Source organism: Xiphophorus hellerii, chromosome 5 (genome assembly GCF_003331165.1).
Source record: "Xiphophorus hellerii strain 12219 chromosome 5, Xiphophorus_hellerii-4.1, whole genome shotgun sequence".
NCBI lineage: Eukaryota > Metazoa > Chordata > Actinopteri > Cyprinodontiformes > Poeciliidae > Xiphophorus > Xiphophorus hellerii.
Window position 1 is genome coordinate 841,864 of NC_045676.1, and position 27,619 is coordinate 869,482.

Consider the following 27,619-nt stretch of genomic DNA (forward strand, 5'->3'; position numbering starts at 1 on the left):
TGCAGGCAGCTGTCCTCAGAGCAGGCCATCCTGCAGCAGACCCTGCAGAAGGAGTCAAAGGTCAACAAGCGTCTGTCCATGGAGAACGAGGAGCTGCTGTGGAAGCTGCATAACGGCGACCTGCTGGGCAGCCCCCGCCGCCTGACGCCGCCCTCCCCCTGCGGCTCGCCCAGAGACTCCGCCCACTTCCCCACAGCCGCGCCCCTGTCTCCCAGATAACCCGGCGCCGGCCGCTGATGGACGTGCGGCCGGCCGGCCGGCGGCGGCGGCGGGGCCCCGCTCTGACAGGAAACCCGGGAGCAGCGGGAACGCCGGCCGGACTTTTCCTCCTTTAAGGATTCGACTTGTTCTCCCAAAGAGCGACGCTCAATCAGTCGGACGTCAGCAGAACCCCGACCCGACCCGACCCGACCCGAACCCGGTGGACCTCCGTGGAAACCTTTAGACTCTGTGGAATGTAAAACGCTCTGTCGGCGCCGCCACGGAGCAAAATATGCAGATTATTTAACAGGAAATGTTTGTTTTCCTCCAGAACCAGAACCAGAACCAGAACAGACTAACTGGAAGAATAATTTATCCGTTCATGTCTCATGGAGTCTGTTGTTGTTTGTCCTGAAGAACCTCAGATTTACCCAGAATGCCTCATTGTTCTGCCTCAGAATAAAATCACTATGACATCATCATGATGTAAAGATTTTATTTCAGCCAATGAGCACGAAGTGGGCGTGTCTGCAGTCAAAGTGGGCGTTTCTCAACAGCAGCACCTGATTGGACGAGCAAAATGAAGCGCAACACGATTGGAGGAACATGTCATCATAGGCCACACCTGATTGGATGAAGTTTGTTACTGAACGACGCAGCAATTGGGCCAAGATGAGAAATAAAGAAAAACGAAACTATGGGAGATAAAGTCATACAGGAATAAAGTTGTAATATCATAATATGACTTTAATTTTATTTATTGATTGATTTTTCTTGGCATGGCTGTAAAACGTAGATAAACCAACAGAGGACAGATTATATTAGCGGCGCCTCCATAACTTCTCCTCTCAGAGAACTTCTGATTTCAAAATAAGAGCATCAACAAAATTCACACTGTTTAACAAATAAAAGTAGTGATTTTTATGTTTCTAAGTATGGAGGGTTAAATGTTGATGTTTTGTCATTGTTGTAAAAAGAAAATATGTTTAGGTTCCCGGAATAATGTGTCACTGACACGAGGAGCTAAAAACCGAAATAAAAATGGTGGTTAAATTGTTGCTCAGTCAGACGAAGGGTTGATCTCCAGCTTCTTATTTCATTCAGCGTTTTACAGATGAGTGATTTCTGTCATGTTTCCGCTGCCATCAGCCAATCAGAGCCTGCGCTATGGACACGCCCACTACTGCTGCCCCGCCTCCACCATGTTGGGGCTCAGATGCTCCGCCCACCGGCCGGTGACGGTCGGCGGCCGGACCACGGTGTAGGACCAGCCACGCCTCAAACTGACCTCTGACCTGCTGCCCGTTCAGGTTGCCCGAGTCGCACCTGCAGAGAGGAAGAGGAGGAGGGGTTAGTCTCCATTAACCCCGATGCCCTGATGCCAGGGGGCGCTGTTCGTAAAGTTACACTGTAAAAAATGAACAGCAACAGTTTGTTTTTAGTCCTTCATGAAGAAAAACTGGATGTTCATTCTTCAGTCATTTTATTCAAATGGATATTAATGTCAGAGGTACAAACTAAATATTTCATTTCCCTGCTAAATATTCAGTTTACAAACTAAATATTTAATTTGCAGCAAAGTTTGTCTAGAAATCTGCAAAATCCAGCTTTTATTTTGATATAGACTTAAACATGTTTGGGAACTAAATATTTAGCTTAACTATTTAATTTCAAATAATGGATATTTAATATTTATATTAATAAATATTTAACTCAAGTTAAATATTAATCTACAAACTAAATATTTAGCTTTTGAATTGGATATTTAGTTTGGAACTCTGACATTTATAAATGTAGGAATAAAATGGTGAAAATATGACTGAAAAATGATAACATTTTTTCTCTGACAATATAAATAAACCAAATTATTGTTGATTTTATTATTTTTTTTGTGGGCTCTAGTGTCCCTTACATGTCAGTAGGCTGACAGGAAACGGGGAAGACATGCGGCAAATATGGCCGGGTCCAGGAATCGAACTCGCGACGGCCGCATCGAGAACTGAAGGCCTGGGGTTGCGCTGTCCCCTACGCCACCACGGCACGCCCTTGTTGATTTTTTAGGTGTAACGTTACAAGCGGCGCCCCGTCCACCACCGCTCTGGGCGGACGCAGCGGCGTCGATGAAGTTGTGATGGTCGAAGGTACTGAACTAAATATTTGATCTAATTTAAACTAGAAATATGTAATAAATTAAATAAAACGTTTTAAGAAGCACTAATATAAGTTATATTTATGTAAGTTTTATGACAGATTTGTCTGTGATGAACGGTGACCTCTGACCTGCAGGGATGAGCAGGTCATCCTGTAGGTCAGAGGTCAGCTCCGATGTTGTTTTGTTACTCATTCTGCTGCAAGTTGGCTCAATTTTGACGCGCAAGACGTAACCGGTAAAAACGGTTTAGGATTTTCAAAATAAAAGATCCAGAAGTAGTTCATTATTTCTTGCACGGACCGGTACCAAATGGTCCGCGGACCGGTACCGGTCCACGGACCGGTGGTTGGGGACCACTGACTTAAACCATAAAATATTTCATTAAACAGGAGATACTCGTTTGTATAGAGAGTCTATAAAAAGCATTCAGTCCCGATGATGATGATGACGAAGATGATCACCATCATCATCTTCGTCATCATCTTCGTCATCATAAGCTTTGGATCTCACCGTTTTTGAATCCGAAGGGGGAAAAGTGAACGAAGGAACGAGAGGGATGGAGTCTGCCAGACGACCTTATCGTTTCCGTGGCAACGGGGGTCGATAGCCAGCCTAAATAGGGCGGTGTGTTTTGGGAAAGCGGGGAGGTCAAGGTCATCGGAGAGGCCAAGGTCAGCGGGGAGGTCAAGGTCATCGGGGAGGTCAAGGTCAGCGGGGAGGCCAAGGTCAGCGGCGCGGCTGCAGGAGGATTTCACCTGAAACCTTCTCATCGTCGACTCGGAGGTTCTTGAGGATTTCATTCCCAGTTTCTGGACATAATGTCCTTCCGATAAACAGAATAAAAATATTTATCTGATGTTTTTGTTATTTTTGGATGGATAAAGTTGAACTTCCATAGTTTCTGATTTCTGATGATAAAAAAACGTTAACTTTTCTTGAATGCATTTTGTAATTTTGTTTTCAGAACAGATGTAAGCTAGTAGCTTTTCTGTCTGGAGGCAGAAACTGCAGTTTTAAACAAATCAGTTTCTCTGTATTTGTTCATTTAATGTGTGATTAAAGGACTCAGACTAACTACCTTCAGAAATGACTCCGTTCACAGAAACTCGGGTGGACCGGTTGGGTTTATCTTACCGCTGCAGCAGAAATGTTGTCAGCACCGTAATGACCAGATGGACCTGAAACTCCCAGCTGCTCCTGTTGGACTCGGACTCGCTGCTGCTTCCTCCCTTTAGGTTGGGAATGACTGCAGGCAGCCGCAGCTTCATCGATATCAGAGCTGCCTTTGGTTTTAATGAGGAACAGTCGCCCTCTAGTGGCTGATAGAAGCAACACGTTTCAATGTTCAGTTTGACAAAAGTTGACTTTGGTTTTCGTGTATTGTTGTCAGGGTAACTGAACTCGGTGACAAATAAAACCAAGTCTGTAACTTCTGAAAATATATTTATGAGATTGTCTAGAAAACAAAAAGCGACTCCGGTGGGACTCGAACCCACAACCTTTGAATCACCTCTCAAGTGCTTGACTAGAAGTCCAATGCGCTATCCATTGCGCCACGGAGCCACCTGTTGCACACCGGAACACTTCGGTTTTTAACCAGTAGCTCACAGCGGCGCAGAGAGTAAAACATGGAAAGCCTCTTTTCGTAAGAACTACCTTCGCAGATTAAATATGGCAACAATATGGATTTATCTTTCCCGTTTAAGCGGAAAAGTAAACTGTTTTCTCGCCAGGACGCTTCTTCTTCTTCTTTTTTATTTTATTTTTTACCTTTGATGTACCTTCCGTCGAGCGAACCAATAACTCTTGCTTTGTTGTGCTAATTTATTTTTTCCTCCATATTTTCAAACACACCCAACTTCACCGGCCCAGACTGCCCCCACGATAAAAGCAGCAGGTATGTTGTTCCATATAACACAGTAGGAGTGTAACAGGTAAACCTTTATGGATGAAACTCCACTAAAAACCCACCTGTTTAGGATTGTATTTGAAATGTAATCAATTACAAATTTATTGATGGAGCTTGACTTAATGTCGTGTTTTGATTGTTGATTCTATGTTGCTTTGTGTTTCTGTGTTTGTAATGATGTAAAGCACTTTGAATGTCTTGCTGCTGAAATGTGCTATACAAATAAAATTTGATTTGATTTGATTTGAAAAGCTTTTTGCCTTTAGCACTGATGTTACCCTAATGACTGACCTCTGACCTCCTAAAAACTATATCTGGGATACACTCTATTCCTCATTGTCATTGTCATCAAATAGGCAATAATGTGATGTTCACACTGGATTGATTAACTAAAAATGTTTAATTTATGATAAACAACGTCATTATAAATGTAATCAAAGCATCAAATACGGTGAAGGTTTTCATTTTTCTCTAGAAATCCTGAAAACATGCAGAAAAATAAACATCTGCTGCTAAACTGCAGATCAGAGTTTCTGTTTTCACTGCAGTGGATGTGGCTTCACTCTCCACTTACTGTTTCAAGTTTAGTTTAGTTTAGTTTAGTTTAGTTTAGTTTAGTTTAGTTTAGTTAAACTTCAGTAACTCCATGAACTGCAGCTGCTTCGTCTCTGCAGAGCATCAAGTCAACAGAACCATTTATGGACTGAAGGTCAGTGGATTCAGTCACCTGATGCCAGTTAATGAAACAGGAAGGAAATCAGTTTTCACATCTTCACTTCTGAAATTTCCGTCCAATTTTAACTGTTCAGGATATTATTATATATATTTTATAATTCTAAGCTGTTTATGAGCAATTTAAAATTAATGAGGAAGAGATTTGAACTCCAGGATGTTTGTAACCAAACTAATTTCAGATTTTTACATATTTTATGGAACAAAATAAAAATTAATGTTCCACAAGCAGATTAAACTGATATAAAGAAATTACATCTCATAAAAGTTTATTTGTTTTATCTCCAAGGAAACTTCTTCTTACAAAACTGTTCTGATGATGTTTGGCTCGTCTGTCTATTAAATGCTGACGTCATTTCAGAAAATTACTCTAAATCGCGATTAGAATAAACGCAGTTAGCTCTAATTTCACTCGCTCTGTGTTTTATTTTGAAGCAGAAAAGCGGAAGTGATCTAACAGTTGTTAGCTTGTTAGCAGTAAACAGAAACGGCAGACAGAACGGACCGGTGCAGCGATAAACTGATTCTAACAGCTGCACTTTTATTTTGAGTCCTAATATTAACATAATCAGAAACCCGCCATGTTGGAGGAATGAATCCAGTCTTCCATGTTTCCCGCCCAGAGCCCGGATAGCTCAGTCGGTAGAGCATCAGACTTTTAATCTGAGGGTCCAGGGTTCAAGTCCCTGTTCGGGCGGCAGATTTTTTTATTTGTTTCTGGAGGAAAATGAGCTGAAATGCAAACCGAGACGCTTCAGGTGTGAATTTCAACCGTTTCAATGAATAAGTTTAGTTTAGATCCAACTGTCAGGCATTTTACTCTCTGATCGTAATATTTTGTGTTCCTACTGTCAGACCTAATATTTAGCACAGGAATATTTTTAACTTGTGCTCATGATCTTAGCCAGTAAAGTTGATTCTGGTGTCAAAATGTTAAATTATTGGGTTGCCATCAGTCAGAGATTAAACAAACTGAAGTCTGAGAAAACCTTGTCATGTGACTGCAAGGTTTTTTATTTTTATTTTAAATCAACTCAGAGGTAAAAAACCTTCTGATTCTTTAATGATTCTGACAAACAGCTTGTGAAAACCCAACAGTTTTATTAGATAAATATTAAATGATCAGACCAATAAAACTAAAGCTTTTTAATTCTGGATGTGATCAATCCAGAACGTGGTCTGGGCTCCTTTTGCATTAGTTCCTGCATCGCTGCAGCATGGCCTGAACCCGTCCCCATCACCGGGTCTCCAATGTTCTGTTGTCGTTACCATGGAGACCAAAGCACCAATAATGAGACAAACAGGAAGCAGAACAGAAACACTTTCTATATAATAGAAATACTTTTAATTTTATCACAGGCATAATTGTAAACAAGATATTTAAAAATGCAGATTTCATTTTTGTCATCATTCAGGTTGTTTCACACCACACACACATACGCATGCATGCACACACACACACACACACACCCCTACACACACACACACACACACACAGAAGAATCAGACTAAACACAGAAAAACAAGATGTGACTAGAGATTCTTCTGCTTTAAAATGATCCAGACGGATTCGCCTCCAGAGCGCACACACACCCTGACACACACACACACACCCTGACACACACACACCCCCACACACACACCCTGACACACACACACACACCCTGACACACACCCTGACACACACACACACACCCCCACACACACACCCTGACACGCACACACACACCCTGACACACACGTCCACACACACACACACACACGCACACACACGCCCACACACCCTGACAGACACACAGAAGTTCTGCATTGAGTGGGGAGGGGCCATGTTGACGATGATGATGATGATGATGTAGTAACTTCTACCTGGACGAAGCAGAGATCCTGGAAAACAAACAGATTTACATTCAGCACCATGTTTGTCTGAGCGCTGAGGAAGAGCGCTGAGGAAGACTCACTGTAGCTTGTCCTGCAGCAGCTCCAGCCTCTGCCGATCCACGTAGCGCGAGAACAGAGACAGCAGGTTGGGAGGCGTGAAGAGGGGCGGAGCCAGCGACGAAGACGGGACGCCGAGCAGCTCCCTGGTCACCGAGAACACCAACTCGGTCCTGGAGCGACACAGAGGATGATGAGGACGACGAAGAGGCAGGAAGCAGGACGAACCGTCGGCGCAGACTCACCATCGATTGTCGTCCATGAGCTGACAGTTTGGGTCGGAGCTCTGCATGCGCTCTCCTTCGCTCAGGATCAGAAACAGCAGCGTCACGCCGAACTGCAGTCGGGAACCAGAACGAGAAAATATGTCGACTGGTTAGTTTTTATAAGCTTATGTAGAAAAGTGTCGCAACGCCGCCGCCATGTTGTCTCCAGTTTAAAACTGAAGCTGTTTATGGTTAGCATCAGGATGAAAACATTTCCTCAAATATTTTAGTGACGGTTTGTTACAAAGATTAGAGATGAATTATTGTGTCTTTAAACATCCATTATTGTCTTCATTTTGTTTTGATTCTGTTTGTTCCTGCTAATGAAGATAGCTTCTGCTAACGGCACTAGATGCTGCTAATGGTGCTAGCATCATTAGCAGCGTGCTAGCACCATTAGCAGCGTGCTAGCATCATTAGCAGCGTGCTAGCATCATTAGCAGTATCATCTAGCCAACATAGTAAACAGTAGGTCGTGTTTGTTTTAGCAGGAATCTCGTGTAAAACGGTTCATGAAAACGTTGAAGCGACTCGCCTAACGTTCGCCTCGACTTCTCGACTCAAGTTCGCTATAACCTACCCAGCATGCATTGCACAGGTCAGAAAAATTGCTGCAGCCGCTGGTGAAAAATATGTAATTCAGATGTACAATTTTTTAAGTAATTATGAGTTTTTCTGTTTTTCTTTTTTTTTTCTCGTGTTCATTTCTTTTATTTTTCAATGTTTGGATATTGACATCCATATTTTTAATTATGAGTTTTTTATGTATCATAGAACTTTTCCTTCAGATACAACATGTTGAACTAGTATTCAGCTCCACCATCCATCAGAGATCTGACTGGTCCAGATGTGGCCAACTGGTTTCCTCCCACTAACAGAGGCAGCTGTTGTATTTGAACAGAAGAGCGTTCCCAGCAGCGCCCATCGCCAGCCCGGGTCTGAGCCGCCGCCTGTCCTCCATCGATGCGTTACCTTGTTCTGCAGCGCGGCGGCCAGCTGGCCCTCGCCGCCCTGCAGCTCCTGCAGCAGGTCTGTGAGGGCGGAGCTGGACAGAGACTGGATGACTGCAGAGACCGGCTCCACCAGGCAGCACAACGCCTGCACAGGGCAACAAGCAGCTTTTATTTATTTAAAACTATTTTACAAAGGAACCAAGAAGGAAACAAAAGCATAAAAATGATTTTACAAGATATACCAAACTTTTTGTTAAAGATATTTTTTCTGTCTTAGCTGCAGGTTTTCTGATGGCGGGAAACAAAGATGGCTACCTGGTCCTGCTTGTCCTTCTTCGCTATGGCCGGGAGGTTGCGTGCGATCACCATGACAACGGCAGCAGCCTGCGCCGCAGGCAGGAAGGGGAGGAGCCTGGCGACGAGCCGCTTCCCTTTCCGCACCGACATGATCATCACACACTGCTCATCACTCACCCTGAGGAACACACACACACACACACACACACACACACACACACACACAGTTCATAAAATCATCCATTCATCTATTTGTTATTTATTGTCACAATAAATTCCAATTAATGATATTAAAATAAAATCCTCTGTTTTGATTAGATTAGTTTGACTATTTTCTCTGCTGTTCATTTAATTAAAGTATCAATAAATATTAATTGATTTTAAAATATGATTAAATATAATTACTGTGTGAAGTTTACATACAAATCAAACTGATTTGTAAAGAATATTTTTATAAAACAGTCGAACAAACACAGAAATCATTTAATATTCATCATGACAATATTACCACAAAATATCAGGATAAAATATCAAGTCAATATCACCAACACTACTATTCATCTATCCCTGTATAGCTCCCAGTCCCACCAGTCCTGCCAGTCCCACCAGTCCTCCCAGTCCCACCAGTTCTCCCTGTCCCACCAGTCCTCCCAGTCCCACCAGTTCTCCCTGTCCTCCCAGTCCCACCAGTCCTCCCAGTCCCACCAGTCCTCCCAGTCCCACCAGTCCCACCAGTTCTCCCTGTCCCACCAGTCCTCCCAGTCCCACCAGTTCTCCCTGTCCTCCCAGTCCCACCAGTCCTCCCAGTCCCACCTGTCCTCCCAGTCCCACCAGTCCTCCCAGTCCCACCAGTTCTCCCTGTCCTCCCAGTCCCACTAGTCCTCCCAGTCCCACCTGTCCTCCCAGTCCCACTAGTCCTCCCAGTCCCACCTGTCCTCCCAGTCCCACTAGTCCTCCCAGTCCCACCTGTCCTCCCAGTCCCACCAGTTCTCCCTGTCCTCCCAGTCCCACTAGTCCTCCCAGTCCCACCTGTCCTCCCAGTCCCCGTCCTGCAGTGAGTTGCTCAGTTGCTCCGTGTTGCTCTTGTGTTGCTCCAGCAGAGCGTCTCTGTCCTCCTCTGGCGTTTGGACGAAGCGTTTCTCAAAGTCCTGGACCTCCAGCAGCAGACTGAACATCTGGAGGGACGGGAGCCGATCAGAACTTATTGATTCCTAATCGATTCTCACCGAGTTAGGAAATAAACTCAAATTCAGAATATGATCCTGCTGCATTCGGTTCAACCTAAATTAAATTCGGCTTAAACAAAAAGAATCTGTGATCAAATGAACTGAATTGACTGTAAATGTTAATATGAGGTGGAGATTATTGATGCATTAATACAGTAAAATCTGGAGCGTGTTCGTTGCAACGTCACGGAAAAACGCTACAGGAAGCGATAAGGAACTGAGCGACTGTCTGTCGGAGACGTGCTGCAGCGCCCCCTACCTTCTCCACGGTGTACAGCACCTGGCGCCTCTTGTTCCACACCTGCTTCTCCCTTTTTTCCTGCAGGAGGACAGACAGAAGGACTCAGGACAGGCCAGGCTGAGGGACGTCTTCACCTGGACGGACGTTCGGACCCACCTCGTCGTCGGAGCGGGTCGTTACCACGGCGTCGATCATCTTCCTCGGGTTGTTGACGCTGGACACCGTCAGCTTCCCCAGAGATCCTGCAAACTGAACTGCAGAGGGACACGCAGGACGTCAGGAGACACGGAGGACAGGAGACACAGAGGACAGGAGACACGGAGGGTCCCTGCTGCTCCTCACCTGGCCGGTAGGTGTGCTCCACCTTGGCCACCTGCGGAGTGATGAGCTTGGTGGTGTGCTCCTTCCTGCTGCTGTCTCGCTCCTTCTCCTGGCGCTTCTCCATCTTCTCATAGTAGTTCTGCAGGGAGACAGAGAGACGCTGCAGATGGACACAAAGAGACACCTGTCTGTCCACCGCAGCACGACCTGAAAGGTCACGACCTTCAGGCTGTTATCAAACAAAAACAACTGTGATTAACCCAAAGTGGAGCAGAACCAGAACCGTTTGGTGACAGATTACCTGCTGATGTCATCAGAACCTTCAGGTTATTTTAGTTTTTTAAAGGTCATGTGACCCGGCGATCAGGGCGGTTCTACCTGGTAGTAGTAGTCGTCCAGGTACGGGTCGGTGCTCTGCAGCTGCATCATCTGGATCTTGGTCACCCACTCCTTCTCCTTCTGGCTCATCAGGTTGCTGTACGGGTCCCGGCTGCGGCGGTCCAGCCCGGTTCTGACCCGGTCGCTGCAGAACGAGCAGGTGATTCTGAGAACGGTAGCTTCTAACGCAGCTAACGAGGCTAAGGAAGCTAGCGTGCTCTCACCCGCCGCGGCTCTGCATGCGCTGCGTCAGCATGCGGCGGTGCTGAGGGTGGAGGTGCGTCGTGTTGTGCCTGATGGGCGGCGTGTGGTTGGGGGGGCCGTGGGGCGGCGGGGGGCCCATCCTGTGGCCGTGAGGAGGAGGGGGGCCCCCGAAGAAGGGCCTGAACCCGGCGCCGGCTAGCAGGGGAGGGCCGGGGCCGCCGCGAGGAAAACCTGCCACCTGGTGGACGGAGGCGGAACGTTTCATAGAGCTGCAGTTACTAAGGAATCAACTGGAAACAAACCGGTCCAATCAGGAGCCAGAACACTGAGGTACAAACAGGAAGTGACCAATAAGTAACCAGGACACAGCAGAACCACTTCCAGGAAATCTCCAGGACAAATCAAAACGGTTTCCAGGAAATCTCCAGGAAGGAGCAGAACCCTTGACCCAGATAAATGTTCTGGAGCAATGCTTTGTGTTTAGAGGATAAATAATCGGGTCTCAGGCTGAACTCTAATGTTCAGAACCAGAACTTCCTGTGATCCACAAGTTAGTCCGGATCCGTCGTTCTCCAGGGTCCGGTTCTGGACGCTTCGGACCAAAAAGCTGAACGGTTCCAGTAGAAATCAGAGAAACCTGAATATCTGATCTCTGAGTAAACAGCAGAACCAGAACCAGAGAACGGATCATCCCGGTTCTGCTGGTTTTCTTAACCAAAGAAAAGGAAACAAGCTGTGTTTGTGGATCAGAACCTTTAAACCGGGTTCTTATCGGGTTCTCTGGTAGAACTGGAAATAAAAGCTGAATCAGAACCAGTGCTTGGTTCTGTCCTGGACCCGGAGTCCTGCAGAACAAACCTGTTTGGTTGGATTCTGTGGTACCGACCTGGGAGTTGAGCAGCTGAGCCCGTTGGAGCTGAGACAGAACCGGGCCGACTCTGGGAGGGAACGGACCGCGACACAACGGAGAGTTCTGAACAGAGCAAGGAAAAGCAACGGGTCAGAACCAAGACAACGGGTCAGTTCTCCACATCAGGACTGGAACCGGAAGATGACAGCAGAACCAGCAGAACCGATTACAGGCAGCAGAGGGACGACTCACGGCCATGTTGAGCAGCGTGTTGGGGGACAGGCGCTCAGGGAACGGAGCGGGGAACCGGTGCTGGACCGGGGCGCGCACATGAACCGCCGTGGGGTGGTGGACCTACACACACACACACACACACACACACACACACACACACACACACAGCTGGAGACTCAGAGGAACACGCCGAGTGTCTGTCTGGACGCGGCGTCCGTCGCCGCGGCTCACCTGATGGTTCAGGCTCATCGGGTGTTTGGGTGGCGTCCCGATAGGCACCGCCCTCACCGGAGGAGAGCCAATCACAGGAGAGGAGGAGCGTGGGGGTGGGGCCCTCTCTGACAGGTCGTGACCTTCGTCGCTCCTCCCCTGAGGAGGGCGCTTCGGAAGCCCCACCTCCTTGATGATGGACATCAGTGGACTGTCCTGAGGACGGAGCAGAAGATGGAGCTCAGTGCCGGTTCTGGTTCTGGAAGGAGAAAGGCGTTTCTCTCACCTCCATATGTGTGACGAGTCCCGGCGTGACACTGACCGGCCCGAAGCCCATGCTGTTGTCCCAGATGCTGTGAGAGTTCATCTGTGGAGACGAAGTGGGAAAGTTAGACCTAAAGGTCGATCCGGTGACCTTTACTGCGAACATCATCAGAACTTTGCTGCTTCCTGGAGGATCGGTCCAGTTTCAGCTCAGGAAACATCCGCTGCCAGCGCCGGGTCAGGCATGTTTCTACAAACCTCCATGGTTAAACTAAACCTACCAACTCCTACAGAACCAGCCTCAAGTCAGAGTAAAACCTGTGAATCTTTCAATCGACTGTTTCTAAGGCGACGCTTCAAAACCAGAATAAAAACATGTAGATGGAAACACAAAAATCCAAACCTCAGAACAGGATCTGAACATTTACTGGACCAAGTTTCATGCAAAAAAAGTGAAACAGACGTTTAGTAGAAAACGTAGCACAGTTCCTCAGGACAAACTGGTCCATTTGGATGATTGACGCATCGAACCGTCAGAACCGATAGAACCGATAGAACCCACAACGAGGGAAATGGATTTTCTAAAGAGTCTGAGTGACGCAGGGAGAATGGATTATTAGAGGAAATGTTTAATCTAACCTGGATTATGAAGATAAAACAGCAAGCGTCCATCGGTTGCTGGTTCTGAGTTTTGGACCAGGTGGTACTGGTACCGTTGGACAGAATTTGGACTTTAATCTGAAAGGTTTTTTGCACTAAACTTGATTAATCAAAAGCAAAGGATAAACACCAGCTGGTTTTGATAAAGCCGCTACCATGAGAAGTTTTTATTTGGCCAACCTCCATGGAAACATCATGAGTCATGTGATCAACAACAGGATGTTGCTACTGGCGGAAACCATGAAGAAGACGACGACAGGAAGTTGATTTTGCAGCCTGTTTCTTAATGTTTTATCTTGTGAATAAACTCATTCGTGTGAATTTAATTGTGTTTCTTATTAAATAGAAACATTGTAATTATGAAATTGTGTTTTTTCGATGTTAGCTGAATATAGAATCATGGTATTTATAGCGGAAACGCAGCTTCAGGTGATTCTGCTCCACTTCCTCTGCAGGCTGAGCGACGGCGTGAGGAACACGAGGAACGGACCTGGGCCATGGGAGCGGCTCCTCTGCGCAGGAGGTGCTGCTGCTGCTGGTAGCTGAGCACGGAGGAGGCGGGCAGGCCTGTGGGACAAACACCTCAGCTTAGAAAGCGTCCAAACAGGAAGTGACCCGTCACCAGGTGACCTGCTCACCTGAGGCGGGAGCTCCAGGGGGCAGCTGGTGCTTGGGGGGGATGGAGGCGGGCTGCTGTAGGACTCTGGGCTGGTCCGGGCCCCGCGGCGCGGACAGAACCGGCCCCGCCGACCCGGGGGCCGGACCGCGCCTCTCTGCCGCTCCGACGCCGGCGACGGCCGGGTCGGCGTCCAGAATGAAGCGGGCCAGAGACTCGGCCAGGTCGCCGCCTCCCGACCGCTCATCTACAGAGACAGAGAGACGGGACATCAGAACCTGGAGCGGTCCGCTTTCAGGGACGCCGGCGGTCCAAACCCACCTTGACCCGGCGGCCCAGAGGAAGACGAGGAGAAGCAGAGCGGAGGGAGCCGACCCGCGGCGGCGGAGGAGGCGGGGCTTGGGGAGCAGTCCCCGCCCCCCGGGCCCCGCCCGGCGCCCAGCCCGTCCCGCTCATCCAGCTCCGCCAGGCGCTTGTGCTCCTCCTGCCAGTCGTCATCTGGAAACACAGAGCAGCTTTCATCCCAGAACCACCACAGAGGAGAAGAAGAAGAAAGAGGCGCCTGCTCACCGATGGCGCCGGCTCCAAACGTGTCGTCATTAAACTGATCGATCTCATCTTCCTCGTCGATCAGCCCATCATCCTCTTCCTCCAGTGTACAGTCGTCATCCAGGGACTGAAAGCAGAAGAAGATCCTGGATTATTGTTCATCCTTTAGTAATCTGGTCAAAACCATCAGCAGATTAATCTGACATCTCTAAGATCTTATAAATAATCTAAAACCGACCATGAGACCTGTCGCAATAAATCAATCAAACGAATGATAAATTAAAATGAGATCAATAATTTCCATTTGCATGATTTATTGGTTTTATCGTTTTCCTCTTTGTTGGATGATAAAAGTTTTCAGTCTGGTGTTTTGGTCTCAACTAAAACTTTTTTAGGACAGTTTTATTTACAGAAACTTCATTTTATTTACTGTGTTTGTTTTGGACATTTAAAATGTTTTCTAGTTTCAGTGTTAAATGTTTATTAGAATTTAAAGTTTATTGATCTTTGAAAATGTGTTCTTTCATTATTTTGCCATTATTATTATTATTATGTTACTTAAAAATGGTCTCAAATAGTGATACATATTATCGTTTATTGCTATAATTTCTGGTGATTTAACATCCAGCAGAATTTATGGCGGCAGGCCGACATGAGACCTTTGACCTTTCTGCTTCATACTGGTTCCACCGGATCCATCATGATTTATTGGTTTGTTAAGACGACACAATTTTCACCAATATCACAAAATCTGTCAAGATTCGATTTGATTAATTTTAATTCACGTAACTGACCTGATTTCATATCATGTTACTGTTTCGTTTACATCCAAGTCAACTCACAAAAAAACAACTAAAACACGATTTCACCGTTTTCTCTTACCGAATCAAACACTGAAATAAAAAACTAACATTTCTAAATAAACACATCTAAATCGGATATAGGGCGATATTTACATTTTGCGTTGATGTAACTGAATTGTTAATCATTTAACTGTAATAATAATAATAATAAATAATAATGTGACATTTTACTAAAAAAATAATACATTAAAAATTAAAAAACAGATTTAGAAGGAATTTTATCGATTTATTGGTATCGATCAATGATGTTACATCAGTACTGATTTCCTTTGCTTTTTATTTATTGTTTGTATTTGACAAAATTTGAGTAGTTAAGTTTTTAAATCTTGTTTTATAGAAGCTTTGTTTGTTTTTAGCAGGACAAATTACTGTCCAGAAATAACACATGAAATTAATTTATATGTTCCTGCCAAATAAATGAATAAATTTGATGTTTGGTTCTGCTGTTCAGTCTGAGCCGGGTTCTGGACCGAACCGGGTCCACAGACATCATCGTTCACCACAACATTTTGTTTACCAGGACAGAATTCTGCTTTAGCATCATTTTACTGTCATTATTAATTATTTACTATTATTATTTGATATCATCTTTAATATCAGAGTCATTTTTCAAACTGCTGTAAGTTTCTGTTGCACAAACTGTTTAATCATCTGCAGACTTCATCTTCTTTCTCATTTCTAGCAGCCTGATCGATGTCAAATCAATAACTGATACACTAATGATCAGTTTATGCTTTATTCAGCTGTAATTATTGGGGAAAACTGAAGGTAATTAAAGCTGCTGAATATAATGAAATGTTATTATAAATGACTCAGTTTTGTTTATTAAACATTATAATTTATATAATTATTAATCTGGTAAAACATCAAATATTTTGACATTCAGGATATAAAAATAAAACTAAACATTTTATTATCAGAGCCTCAACATTGGAGCACATTTTTAAATCTGCGATTCTTCAGACCAGCAGCAGTTTGTTACATCAGCAGCTTAACTTTGATTAAAAATATTAAAATAAAGCAGCAGAACAAAATAATTGTTGCTACAAACGCACTAAAGAAATAATGAATTCATGAATTTTTCCAGTCGCTGGTTGGACGACTTTTGATCTGAAATTAATGTTTGTTTGAAACTAACATTAATACCAATAATACTTCATTAGGTCATACTAGGATTTGAAAATATGATCAATTATTGCAGGTTTCCTGATATCATATTCCAGGTTTCATGCGTCCAATAAGATATTTTCCCGGTCCTGATGCGTTTGGGATTTTTCTCCTGTCGGAAAACAAAACTGTGTCTAAGTATCAAACATCAGCCTCTCCAGCAGCTGGAAGCACATCAGATCCTCAGCATGATGCTGCCACCACCATGCTTGTCATTAGCTAATGTGATGTTTGAAAGCCTCCCAACAGTTTTACCCTAATTGTGTCCAAACAGTTTCATCTTTGCCTTTTAAAACCATAAAACTGTCATTCAGAAAGAAGCTTCAGTCCATTTCCTTCCAGGTCAAACTGGTGTTCTGGTTCCTGATCGGCTTATTGGTTTCTGATCAAACCAACTGATGAATGATTGTCTCAGCTGTCCGGTTTGGGTCAGATGTTAATATCTAAACAACGACTCCAGTCAGAATTAAACCAGAACCGTTCTGATGGCTGCAGACAGGAACCTGTTGAGATTACCTGAGGAACTTTATTTTCTGTGATTTAAACCTCCACACCAGGTTCTAGATGTTTCTGCACCTACACACCTGAACTAAAGTCTGAATCAGAACCTCAGCAGGTTCTGCAGAGCTCTCATAGTGAGTCATATTTATAACTCAGGTACTGAACCTGAAGAACAAGCTGTTGATATGTAAACGGTGTCCTGCTCTGAAAGACTGTAGTTTCCATCCCTGTTAGATCATGGAGCACATATTAAATGTATTGATTAGCTGAGGCTAAGTAGCTGGTATAAGTTTTGATTTTTAAAACAACCAAAGCAGGATAAAACCCTGCAGGAGCCGTCCGGGACCCCTGACAGCCTCCAGGACCAGTTAGCCTCTAAGCTAACACTGCCGTTACATCACGCTTTGAACCGGAGACGGAAAACTTTATGAAACCAGCTCCTTCTAGCGGCGTCACGGCAACTCTCAGAATCTGGCCCGTTATAACACAGGCTGACCCATAAACCCACCGGTCCGTCCTGGGCCATGGCACCGGAGAACGCACGCCGTCACTCCGCATGAAGCCAGCAGGAAAGCGCGCTGCTTCACAGGCCGCAGGTGGCATTGAGGACCAAACAAAAGGGAATGGAGGACATTTAAACCCCGACCACGCCAGATTCCCCCTCAACACCTTCCTAAGGCCCCAGACTTCCCGTCCAGAACCGGACCGGAACCGATTCTCAAGGTTAAATCTCACCTGAAATCGAAACATCTATCTTCTGGTTGTTGGGAAAAGGAGAGCATCGGGAGCGAGGAGGCGCGTGACTGACGCAGCAGGGACTCCGTCACACTTGAACGCGCGTTTGGAACCGACGTGAACGAGCACGTATCTGACGTCGAGCGCTGCAGGGGCGTTCCCTCTGCTGGACAACAAGGAAGCAGGACGGAAACTTGAGAAGATCTGACAACAGACAGAAAACAGACGGTAAACAGCCTGACAGGCTGATTAATCTCCAGTAGAAGGCTCTGCTCTCATCTTTAACGGTTATTTGTCTCCGCGTTTATTTATTCTTTATTTTAAGACGATAAACATTTAATTATTAAAGCTGAATCTGGATTAAATGATGACAACAGGAAAACGATGCTCTTTAATCTCTAAGAAATGTTTGGGTAAAAATGTAAAAGCAGACTCTATAATATTTGTCCACTTTTGCCATTATTTGTTCATTTTACTCAGACAACCTGCAGGTTGTATGAAGAGGAAATGCATTGATCACGGTGATTAAAGTACAGTTTAATAAACCGTATTTTTATGGAAACATATTTTATCAAACAAATAATAGTACATAACAGTATAATTATAATAGGGGCTGTAGCCGGGGCATTTTGTCCCGGAAGTATAGTGTTGCGCATTCTTCCTCTGCCCATATATGGAAGACGCCGTGACAGAGCGCAGCTGGTTCATTAGCCAGACAGGTAATCAGCAGTTGCATTTAAAAGCAGGTAGATCTCTGAGGAGATCAGATCGATCCCCACTCCATACCAGTAGGTGGCGGTAATGCACACCATTAAGTTGCTTGCCAACCGCCATTAAAAACAAAAAGAAGAAGAAAAAGAAAGAAGGAGATCAGATCCCAGGCTGATGATTCCTACAGAGGAGAGAAACTTCTAGAGAGTGACGTACAGAGCACCACTGACTGGTTTTGCTTTAAAGTAGGTTGGCCTGCTACTGTTTCAGTTTTTGTTTAGAATTTCTTTCCTTGTTTTTGGGTTAGTTATTATTGATTAAAAGTATTTTCTTTTTGCTAGTGTTGTTGAAGGAAGGGGAGTTTTTATTGTCTAGCCTTCTGGCTTGTTTTAAACAATAAAAAGGATCTCTGCTGTCTCTGGGTCCCAGGCTGTTTTATTCAGATTGAGGAGACTAGAGGAAGGGGAGATTTTCTTTCCTTTGCTGTATCACCAGGGCTTTTTGTGTGTGTGTTTTTGTTGGGGAACACTTGGGTGCATTTAGTTGTATTTGTGTTTTCTTTATTATTATTCCTCCCCCAAACAGTCTAATGTTATTTAATTGGGTTTAATTGTCTCATAGCTTGGGGTTTCCAGAGCCAGCATAGACTTTTGCTTTTAATGTGGTCAATTTTGTACAATAAAATAAACTCTCTGTCCAAAGGAACTTATGAAATCAATAAACTGTATTTAATTAGCAACAGTGCCTCTGATAATTCTTACAACCGTATCTGTGTGATCTGGTAAAAAGAGGATTTTAGGTTCTCCACACATAACAGAAACTACACCCCCAAGGTCACAGGGGCTATTTTCAACTGTAGAGCAGAATTATTTTGGCCAAAATGACAGGAACGACGTTTACAGGAGATGAAGTGACGCTTCAAGTTTTTAACGCATCAAAGCAAAAAGGTTCTGGGTTCAAATCCCAGTGTGGAGTCTTTACATGTTCTCTCCAGATTCTTTAACTTTACCTGAAATGAGCAGTTAATATTTGAATTGTGGACACAGCTGGATGATCCAACATGGCAACACGAATAAACCGATTTTGGATCGCCAATAAATGAGGCGATCTGGAATGAGCCTCCCTGAGTCACGATGAATAATTCTGTGTTTAACGCTGAGTTCATCTAAAGAAAACCGGCTAAATTAAACGAATGACTGCTGATAAGAAATCCCCCAGAAAGTTTAGCACATGGGTCAGACGGCTCCGTTTTCACGTTGTCTCTGTTGATATCTAAATGGCAGATTGCATCAATATTTGTATAAAAGGTTAAATAAAACTGGGCTGCTTAATAAAATTAAATGTTTAATATTGTCCAGCTGAAGTGGTTGGTTGTTCTTGGTCAGACGGACAGCCTGAAGGTGATGAGGAACCGTTCTGATGAATCGTTCCTGTTCTCTAATGAAGCCATTCTTTCATGTTTTCCTCAGGAATCCTCAGCGTTGGCGTCCATGTTGGCGCCGCCATGGTTCTGTGGCAGATCCACACCCTGGACCACCTGGACGCGTCTGGCTTCGGCCGTCCTTTTCCTCACCACGGCCTCCAGCTGCTGTTTTGGTTCTCCAACCACTGCGTGACCTTTGAACTGGACAACTCTGGGGACGTCATGAAGGTTGGTGAAGCGCTCCGCTCTGCCGCCGTCCTGCTAACGAAGCGGCATGTAAACATGTCCCTCCGGTTCTCAGCTGGTGTCGGGGTGTCAGCCGGAGAACGGGGCTTACGGCTTCCACAGGTTTGGGAACATGGAGGAACTTCTGCCTGTTCTCCACAAACACAAGAAGAACAAGAGCAACAGGCAGGTCAGCGGCGCTCCGTACTTCTCCATCCATAACGTCTGCAGGGATCCACTGCAGCTCATTGGCTGATCTCAGGTTAATGTTAGACGTCTTCTTCACTCAGTAACAGCATCCAGACTGAAGAGTGTTGCTGTTCGGGCCCTGTAGCCGTTTATATCCGCTGCTTTCACTGATTGAAAATAAGAAACTAGTCATTGAGCTGAAAATGACAGAATTTGATCTCCAGATGATTTTTTAGTAAATCTTTAAAAGCTGGAACTGGAAGTTACCGGCAGCAGAAACGTCCTTAAGTCCTCCGCTTTGGTAAAAACCCTGACGTACTTGGACTGGTCCGTCTGCATGATTTCAGGAAAATATTTAATTGTGATATGATTGTTGAAAAATGCCTTTTTCTCTAGACCCTGTTCTTTGCTTATTGCTACACCATGAGCTCTGGCCTGTAAAGAAAAACTTCTGGTTTTCTCATAGCTCTTTCAAATGGCCAGATAGCATCGATAGCATGAATGCAAAGCATATGAAATATTATATCCTTCTAAATATGGCCTCCCAGCAGTCCTCGAGGTGACGGTTGCAATCCGATATGTGGTGCAGCTCTGTGTGTTGCTAATAGAAGCAAAGCTCAGCAGAGAGACAAGAAGAGTCACAGCACCGGGCCAGGGGTCCCTTCTACTGCTACCTAAAGACATAAATAACAAAATACTTCTGAAATTATTCAGCATGATTCTGAATGCAGCAGAAATGTTCACATCAGTAGATGTCATAATAGCCCATAGATCACAGTAGATCTATAGTAGATCTATGGCCTACAAAACATGTTCATTACACTTTTTGCACAGAATCATTTTTAGATGATATTTCAATCTGCTCAGTTCTGCCTATTTGAGCTGTTTTAGGGTCTCTGTCACTTTAAATACAAATCCACTGCTGCTGGCCCCGCCCCCCAGCTCAGTGTTTACACTCGCATGTAAAAATGGCTGCAAACAGACGCATCAATCATACAGCGATACTTCTATGACAAGCAGAAGTGGAGCCTCCTGCACAATTAACAAGAATAAAGCAAGTGGTTTCTGGATGCTAAGTCAACAAAACACTTGTGTTTTCCAGCAGCCATTGTACAGCAGTAAAACCAGCTGACCTATCGTGCTGGAGCTCAACTTGGGTTGCTAGGTAATAGCTGGGTTTCACTGGCATTGCTAGGCAACGGGCTGGGCTTTGCTGGGGTTGCTAGGTAACGTGGCAATGCCTGTTGATTTATGACATTATAATCTGGAGGTTTTTGAAACAGCTCATTTTCTAGACACTAAAAACATAAATTTACATCTGTTTTTTTAGTGTTTTTTTAAGTGTGTAGTGTTTTAGAAGCAGTAGAGACTCAAATGGAAGCACAAAACCTTTCCTAATATTTCCCCTCTAAAAACTTCATTTCTAACAGACAAATATTTATAAATCTTTTTAAAAAAAGAGTTTGGTTGATTGTAAAAGATTAAAAACCGTTCAGGATGGAAACAGTTGATGTGCTGCGGCCGGTCTGGTTCAGAGGTCGGGTTCTCTCTCTCCTCTCCCTCCAGCTGCTTTACTTCGTGGTCGGGAACCTGAGCACCCGGTCCTACCCGCGGTCCGCCGACCTGCCGGCGTTCGTCCGGGAGAACCTCGGGGCGGACGGCGTCTCCAACAGCGACCGCATCATCATCAGTTACCAGGTGAACACCCGGCTGGTGGACAAGGTCTACGTCGCAGAACACGACGACGCTGACGCTGGACAGTTCCGATCCGACGGAACTCATGAGGTCAGCTCACGACTGATCCGACTTCTGCAGAACCCACAGCTGGACCTCAGCTCCCTCCTCACTCAGATGGGTTACTATGACGACGTAGAGATGCTCCAGGACGCGCAGGACCCTTCGGTCCAGATGATGCTGAGCATGATGCAGAACGATCCGACCGGGTTCTTCTCCCAGGCCTTCAGTCGCCAGCTGGACCTGGACCGGTTCTGCTCCAGCACGAACCCAGACTGCAGCGGGAGCCTGGTGTGTTACACCACCCTGCAGAAGAAGAAGAAGAAGAAGAAGAAGAAAAGCAGCAAGAAACCGAAACCTCTGAGGGAACTTTCCTGGCGCTCCAGCTGGTCGGATCCGTACCGAGGTAAACACTCAACCTGTTTTCACATTTTATAGAGATTTTATAACGAAGCAAAGGTCACCCAGTGGAGGCGCCGCTAACCCAAAAGCTAGCTACGCTAGCCAAAAACCGCTAATCATTAATATTAGTTCTGCTAACATTAAGGTACTATTTCAACATATTTGGTAAAGAGTTTTACCAACTTGATATTTAGCGTAAGCTAGTGCTAAAGTGCCACAACAACATGATACTTAGCAGAAGCTAATGCTAGCATGCTAAATTCATGCTTACATCCACTATGACACAACATGTGGTACAACTAGTAGTATATTTAATGTTCTTGGTAGAGAATAAATGTCATTTGCTGCACTGCATTGTGGGTAGAGGATGTTAGCTCTGCTATTAGCGCAGTAGCAGATTAGTGGAAGTTTGCCCACCAATACATGGACAGATGGATGAATGCAGTGGTGGCTACCGCTAACTAAAACATTAGTTATGCTAACGCTAAAGTGCTACACCAACGCAGTATTTAGTGGTAGCTGATGCTAAAGCGCTGAATAAATTGAAAAGGAGTAGGAAGAAGCAAAACTTATTTAATCCTTTACTTTAGAGAATGTGAGGAGAGCGATTCAGATACATTTTGTTCCTGTTTTTTCATTTTTTGAACCACAAGCAGCTAATTTGTGAAGTTTTATTAATTTGATTAACTTTAATTGTATGAATGTGACAATAAAACACCAGAGTGAATATATTTCTGAGGCGGAGCGCAGATTTGACTTTTTCTGATTTTCTTTCTGCAGATTATTATGAAGATTACTGGATAAGATCCAGTTATGGATCTGGGTATGGATCCGGTTATGGATCCAGTTATGGATCCGGTTATGGATCTAGAGGCAGCTATGGTAAAGGTGGTGGAGGCGGATTTTCCTGGTTCCTGAAACTCGTCCTGAAAACCGGAGCGCTCTACCTGGCAGCCAGATGTTTGTTCTGGTTAGTCAGGAACATCTGGAGCTCTAACTGGGATGATGAGCTCCTCCAGCGGATTCCAGGCTGGACTTCTCTGTATCCCAGTCATCCCAGTTATCCCAGGTTTCCACGCACTCACATAATGCTGGACTATGTTTACTAGACTTGTCAGGACTTTGACTAGGACTAATTCTGAGTTCCTGCTTCCAATGATGCTGGTTGGAGATTCAAGCTGAAGACTCAGGATGAGGATTTTAATGATTCTAAAGTGTTTTTATGGTTTAATTAAGAATTTTTTTTTTTGTATCATATACTGAAAATACCAAATGTCTGAAACTAAAATGTTTTTGTAATTTTTTGTTATTAAAAAACTCCAAGCCCTCAGTGAGGGACATGAAAGGAACAAGTCACTCTACCTTGAAAAGGGAACAGGTTCAATTTTTAATTAAATGCCTTTAACATTTTTTAGTGTTTGAAGTGAAACAAATGACCAATAATCACCAATATTTGCACTGAAGATTTGCTTTCAGTTTCTACGTTTCTCATATTTGTCAGTGATGAATGAAATTTGTGCAGAACTGAGACTGAATTTATGAATAAAAGTATTTTTTGTGGGACTTGTTGTTTCTGTGAAGGTTTCTGCTCCAACAGTCAGGAAGTTTCTGTTTCTGCAGCAAACAAATGAGCGATCGGTCAGCGTCGATCAGCGTCGGTCAGCGTCCAGCGCAGAAATGCTCAGAAAGATGAAGTTAAAATCTGTTTACTGACAATCCTGGAAGGTTTGGAAAACTCAGTTTCTATCCCAGAAGTGGATTTAGGAACAAATAGATGCAAACTGCCTTCTTGCAGTTCTTGTTGCCAGGTTTTGTCTCAGAGGAGAAAATTCAGTAATTTGAATTGGTTTGGGCTCTTAAACCCCAAGCCAAATTTTTGTCAGATAAAATGTTTAAATTGATCTATTTTTATGTTTCTGGGTGTATTCTGACATGTTTGTATAAATTTGTTTAATATTTGGTCTAAAACCGTCTCAGTGCTGCCCTCTTTGGGATGAGCGGTGGTACTGCAGTCACTTTGTTTCCAACGGCGCATTTTGGCTGATTACGTCACATGTCACTCAGACACGCCCCCTGGTGGAGAGTCAGGAGTTAGAATGTGTTGAACTTCGGTTGACAGCGTCTGATTTATTAAAGATAAAGTGTCTTCTGTGAACTTTATTGTGAAAGTGCTAATAACTGCTTACTTATGTATTGATGATTAATAACAATAATAATGACATGAAACTGATGCAACAGCCAAGCAGAAATCACATACAGTCAATTTAAATGAATAATTTTGTCACCAGCTGACTGTAAAACAGGTTTTGTTAAATAAATGAAAAATGATCAAACTTGAACCTTTAATCTGCTCCGAACCAAAATGATGATACATTCAGTGTAAATGTCAGAATCTGCAGCTTGTGGTTCCAGATTGAAAGGAACAGAAACCTGGTGGGTCAGCTGCTGCTTGACGAGCGGTCAGATGTTTTCTGGAAACGGACCAGCGGGTCGGTCTGAAGGACGGAGCGGCGCTGATGGAGCCAGAAGAAGAAAACCTTTACGTCAACCTGGAGGACCTGGACGGATCCAAACCGCAGCGACCCGAACGCGCCGGTACGCCTGAACGTCACGTCCAACAGCAAACTGATTCTTTTCATGGCAAAAACGGTTTATGAATACTAATTTACATAAACAGAATCAAGGTTTTTGATTTTAACTAATGGTAATTAGAAAAACAGATGCATTTAAAATAATTACAATATTGTGAAAAAGTCAAATCTTTTTAGTTTCTCTTGCTATGAAACTCATCTAATTTATAGATCTATAACACATAGAGAGACAGTCTAGAGGTTCTGATTAATCTACTCCACATTCTGGAATAGACTTAGCTTGACAGAGTGATGGTACATTTTGTTCTTCCACTCAACTTTCTATTATTATTCTTGGATAATCAGTCCTTGTGGATTCTATCAAATATTATCAATTGGATTAATGATTATTGGTTATTAGAGTTTCCAGTGTTCATTATTTTGTAACTTTCTGAACTGTAGCTGCAGATTTTATGATTTATTTTAATGTTTGACTTTTTATGTTTGTCTTTATACATTATTGCGTTATAAATAACGGATAAACAGTTTAAGTGAATCTTTTCTCAGAGAACGACAGAATGAGGAAGTGAGAGCAGACGGTTTCATTCTGCTGCTTCTGACTCGATTCAGAGAGAAAATCTGTTTATTAAAACAGGTTTAAAATCTCAGTCAGTTCAGTTCCTCTGATCCACAAAGGCTCATATATTTACATACGCCATGGCTGCAGCTAACCGTTATATTACTGATCATTTATTCTGATGATTATTTAATCAGATTAAAGGATTGTCACATTCTGCAGATTTTTCATTTAAGCACCTAAATCTATTTTAGACAATATTACCTAAACATAAAAACACATATAAATAATTTTACTCTTTTCCTTTAGTTGTTAAAATTCAGTAACAGTATTTGTTTAGTGAATGTTTGATCATCATGTGAAAACTCACATTATTGATGAACTGATTAATAATCTGCCAGTAAAAAATGATCAATATGTGATTTTTCTTACAGAATGTGAACCAGGTGAAGTTAAAATCGCCGCTAGACGAGTTCTGGGAAACAGATAAAGTTTTTATTACGTTGAATCCAAAATGTTTATATTTTTGTAAAGTTTTGGCTTCATTACAGCTGACTAACAATGAATCGATTAATCTGATCTTCCTGCAGGAGGTAAACCGGAGGAAACCGCCTCTGAGGGGGGAACCAGAACCAGAACCGGAACCGGAACCAGAACCGGGTCATGTTTTAAAGTGGCCACTCTTTTTCTGGGACTGCTGAGTTTCCTCCTGCTGACGTCGGTGGTGGCGGTCGGCTTCCTGTGTGAGTCTCCACCTGGGGCGAGGATGATGATGATGAAGAGCTGAGGTAACACACTTCCTGTTTTTCTCAGACCAGAGAGATTTCAGCCAGCTGAGCAGAGAGCTGGCCAATCAGACGGCAGAGAGAAGCCAGCTGCTGCTGATGCAGCAGAACCTGACCAATCAGAAGGATCGGCTGGACGCCCGTCTGAAGGCAGCAGAACTCGATCTGGACCGGACGAGGAGCGGTTCTGGTGAGGGTTCTGTTCAGACAGACCAGAGGCTGGATTCTGGACTCAGCAGGAAGTCAACGAAGAACCTTTTATCAGAACTGCAGCATTTAAAACAACATGAAGGATTTTTACTGATTGTTTTAGAGTAATTAACCAACATGGTTAAAATGCATCACTGGAAACTAAAGTTTTTATTTTGGGCTTTTAAACAGTTTAAAATAAAGAGGACTCTGGTTTTCAACTTGAAATGTATCACTGTGAAATTTACTTTTGGATTTTAAAGTTTGGCTAAAATTAATATTTTTTCAGATTTCGAGGGACTTTATTGTTGGGTTAGGATCAATTTGAAACCTCAAATCTTTAGTTTGAGGCTTTAAAATGAACATAAAGGATTTCTACGGATTGTTTTAGAGTAATTAACTGCATCGCCTGAAACTAAAGTTTTTATTTTGGGTTTTGGAATAACCTTCAATGAGTTTAAAATGAGTTTTTCCTGAGGACTGAAGTGTTTCTCTCTGTGCTCTGCCAGTGTTTTGCCCTGCAGGATGGAGGCGGTTCGGCTGCAGTTGTTACCTTCTGTCTTCGTCGCTGAGCGGCTGGGAAAGCAGCAGAGCTCAGTGTTTACTGACCGGATCCGATCTGGTGATCATCAACAGCCAGGAGGAAATGGTGAGCGGCTTCTTTCCCTCCTCGTCTCTGAATGCGGAGTAACGCGACGTTTGACGTCCTCAGGAGTTCCTGGATCAGCTCGGAGCCCAGCTGAAGTTTTGGATCGGGTTGAAGGAAGCGAGCCGAGGATCCGGATGGAAGTGGACCGATGGAAGTTCTCCAGGAGTCACGTAGGAGCGGAACCGGCTAAATCCACCTGCTTTCCTCTGCGCTGACCCTGAGTGACCCCGGTTTCCTCTGCAGGTTCTGGACCCGGCAGACATCTTGGCACCGGCCCATCAGAACCCAGAGCTGTGCAGCTTTTAACAGTGTGTCTGTGAGAGGCGGCCGGTCGTGGAGCGAAGAGTGGTGCCCTCAGCTGCTGCAGTGGGTCTGTGAGAAGAAGGCGTCCGCTTCCGGACGTCTGCAATAGAAACCTTTAAATCTTATTGGAAACATGAGCAAAGATTCATATCATGTATTGATGACTGAATTAATAAAACTGGCTTTTCATGAAACATGCACTTTGCACCAGTCTGTGGGTGTCAACATGTTGCTAACATGATTTTAGATTAATGTATCTTAGACTCTTGAATTTTTAATCCTTTAGGATCAAACAACTTTTATTTGCATCCTTTTCCAACATTCCTGAACCAAACCGCTGAATTTCCTCACCTGCAGAGGCCAGGTAACGAACTGTTCATTTGGATCAGGTGAGTTGG

At 44.1% G+C, this 27,619-nt stretch overlaps 4 protein-coding genes, 1 long non-coding RNA gene and 2 other non-coding genes across 17 annotated transcripts in view; 4 read left to right on the forward strand and 3 right to left on the reverse strand.

Annotated features, from left to right (window-relative positions):
* Positions 1 to 683, forward strand: part of LOC116719947 (microtubule-associated tumor suppressor 1 homolog) — a 40,110-nt gene extending 39,427 nt beyond the window's left edge. For all 6 annotated transcript variants that reach the window (XM_032562809.1, XM_032562813.1, XM_032562810.1 and 3 more), the window contains one exon: positions 6 to 683. In XM_032562809.1, coding sequence (XP_032418700.1) covers positions 6 to 219 — 214 coding nt within the window. In that variant the 3' untranslated portion in view covers positions 220 to 683. The remainder of the gene's footprint in view (positions 1 to 5) is intronic.
* LOC116719952 (uncharacterized) lies at positions 535 to 1,862 on the reverse strand. The gene is made up of 2 exons (XR_004339290.1): positions 827 to 1,862; positions 535 to 764 (listed from the first exon to the last, which is right to left on the reverse strand). It is a non-coding gene; the product is annotated as an uncharacterized LOC116719952 (long non-coding RNA).
* Positions 1,863 to 3,824: 1,962 nt separating this feature from the next.
* On the reverse strand, positions 3,825 to 3,916 carry trnar-ucu (transfer RNA arginine (anticodon UCU)). The gene is given in 2 exon segments: positions 3,825 to 3,860; positions 3,880 to 3,916. It is a non-coding gene; the product is annotated as a tRNA-Arg (tRNA).
* Positions 3,917 to 5,618: 1,702 nt separating this feature from the next.
* On the forward strand, positions 5,619 to 5,691 carry trnak-uuu (transfer RNA lysine (anticodon UUU)). The gene has a single exon. It is a non-coding gene; the product is annotated as a tRNA-Lys (tRNA).
* Positions 5,692 to 6,676: 985 nt separating this feature from the next.
* On the reverse strand, positions 6,677 to 17,575 carry patl1 (PAT1 homolog 1, processing body mRNA decay factor). The gene is made up of 20 exons (XM_032562829.1): positions 17,465 to 17,575; positions 14,220 to 14,325; positions 13,971 to 14,147; positions 13,672 to 13,896; positions 13,524 to 13,600; positions 12,396 to 12,476; positions 12,131 to 12,325; positions 11,918 to 12,019; positions 11,702 to 11,788; positions 10,836 to 11,053; positions 10,612 to 10,756; positions 10,255 to 10,372; positions 10,069 to 10,166; positions 9,931 to 9,990; positions 9,475 to 9,620; positions 8,464 to 8,623; positions 8,168 to 8,293; positions 7,175 to 7,266; positions 6,953 to 7,102; positions 6,677 to 6,878 (listed from the first exon to the last, which is right to left on the reverse strand). Exons 1-20 carry the CDS (start codon positions 17,477 to 17,479, stop codon positions 6,857 to 6,859), a joined length of 2,400 nt encoding a protein of 799 aa, XP_032418720.1. The 5' UTR covers positions 17,480 to 17,575; the 3' UTR covers positions 6,677 to 6,856.
* Positions 17,576 to 17,583: 8 nt separating this feature from the next.
* On the forward strand, positions 17,584 to 23,711 carry LOC116719962 (uncharacterized). Of its 4 annotated transcripts, none has more exons than XM_032562831.1 (5): positions 17,584 to 17,692; positions 19,645 to 19,826; positions 19,900 to 20,013; positions 21,579 to 22,152; positions 22,929 to 23,711. In XM_032562831.1, the coding sequence occupies exons 2-5, from the start codon at positions 19,680 to 19,682 to the stop codon at positions 23,255 to 23,257; spliced, it is 1,164 nt and encodes a 387-aa protein (XP_032418722.1). In that variant the 5' UTR covers positions 17,584 to 17,692; positions 19,645 to 19,679; the 3' UTR covers positions 23,258 to 23,711. The 4 variants fall into 4 exon arrangements, with proteins under 4 accessions (XP_032418722.1, XP_032418725.1, XP_032418723.1 ...); XM_032562832.1 differs by lacking the exon at positions 17,584 to 17,692 and adding an exon at positions 18,244 to 18,424; XM_032562833.1 differs by lacking the exon at positions 17,584 to 17,692 and adding an exon at positions 18,244 to 18,420.
* A 135-nt stretch (positions 23,712 to 23,846) lies between these two features.
* Positions 23,847 to 27,417, forward strand: LOC116719963 (CD209 antigen-like protein E). 3 transcript variants are annotated; one of them, XM_032562835.1, is made up of 7 exons: positions 23,847 to 24,743; positions 25,730 to 25,741; positions 25,886 to 26,038; positions 26,109 to 26,270; positions 26,779 to 26,918; positions 26,982 to 27,088; positions 27,162 to 27,417. In XM_032562835.1, the coding sequence occupies exons 1-7, from the start codon at positions 24,665 to 24,667 to the stop codon at positions 27,328 to 27,330; spliced, it is 822 nt and encodes a 273-aa protein (XP_032418726.1). In that variant the 5' UTR covers positions 23,847 to 24,664; the 3' UTR covers positions 27,331 to 27,417. The 3 variants fall into 3 exon arrangements, with proteins under 3 accessions (XP_032418726.1, XP_032418728.1, XP_032418727.1); XM_032562837.1 differs by having other exon boundaries at positions 26,109 to 26,322; positions 27,162 to 27,415; XM_032562836.1 differs by lacking the exon at positions 25,730 to 25,741.
* The last annotated feature ends 202 nt before the right edge of the window (positions 27,418 to 27,619 follow it).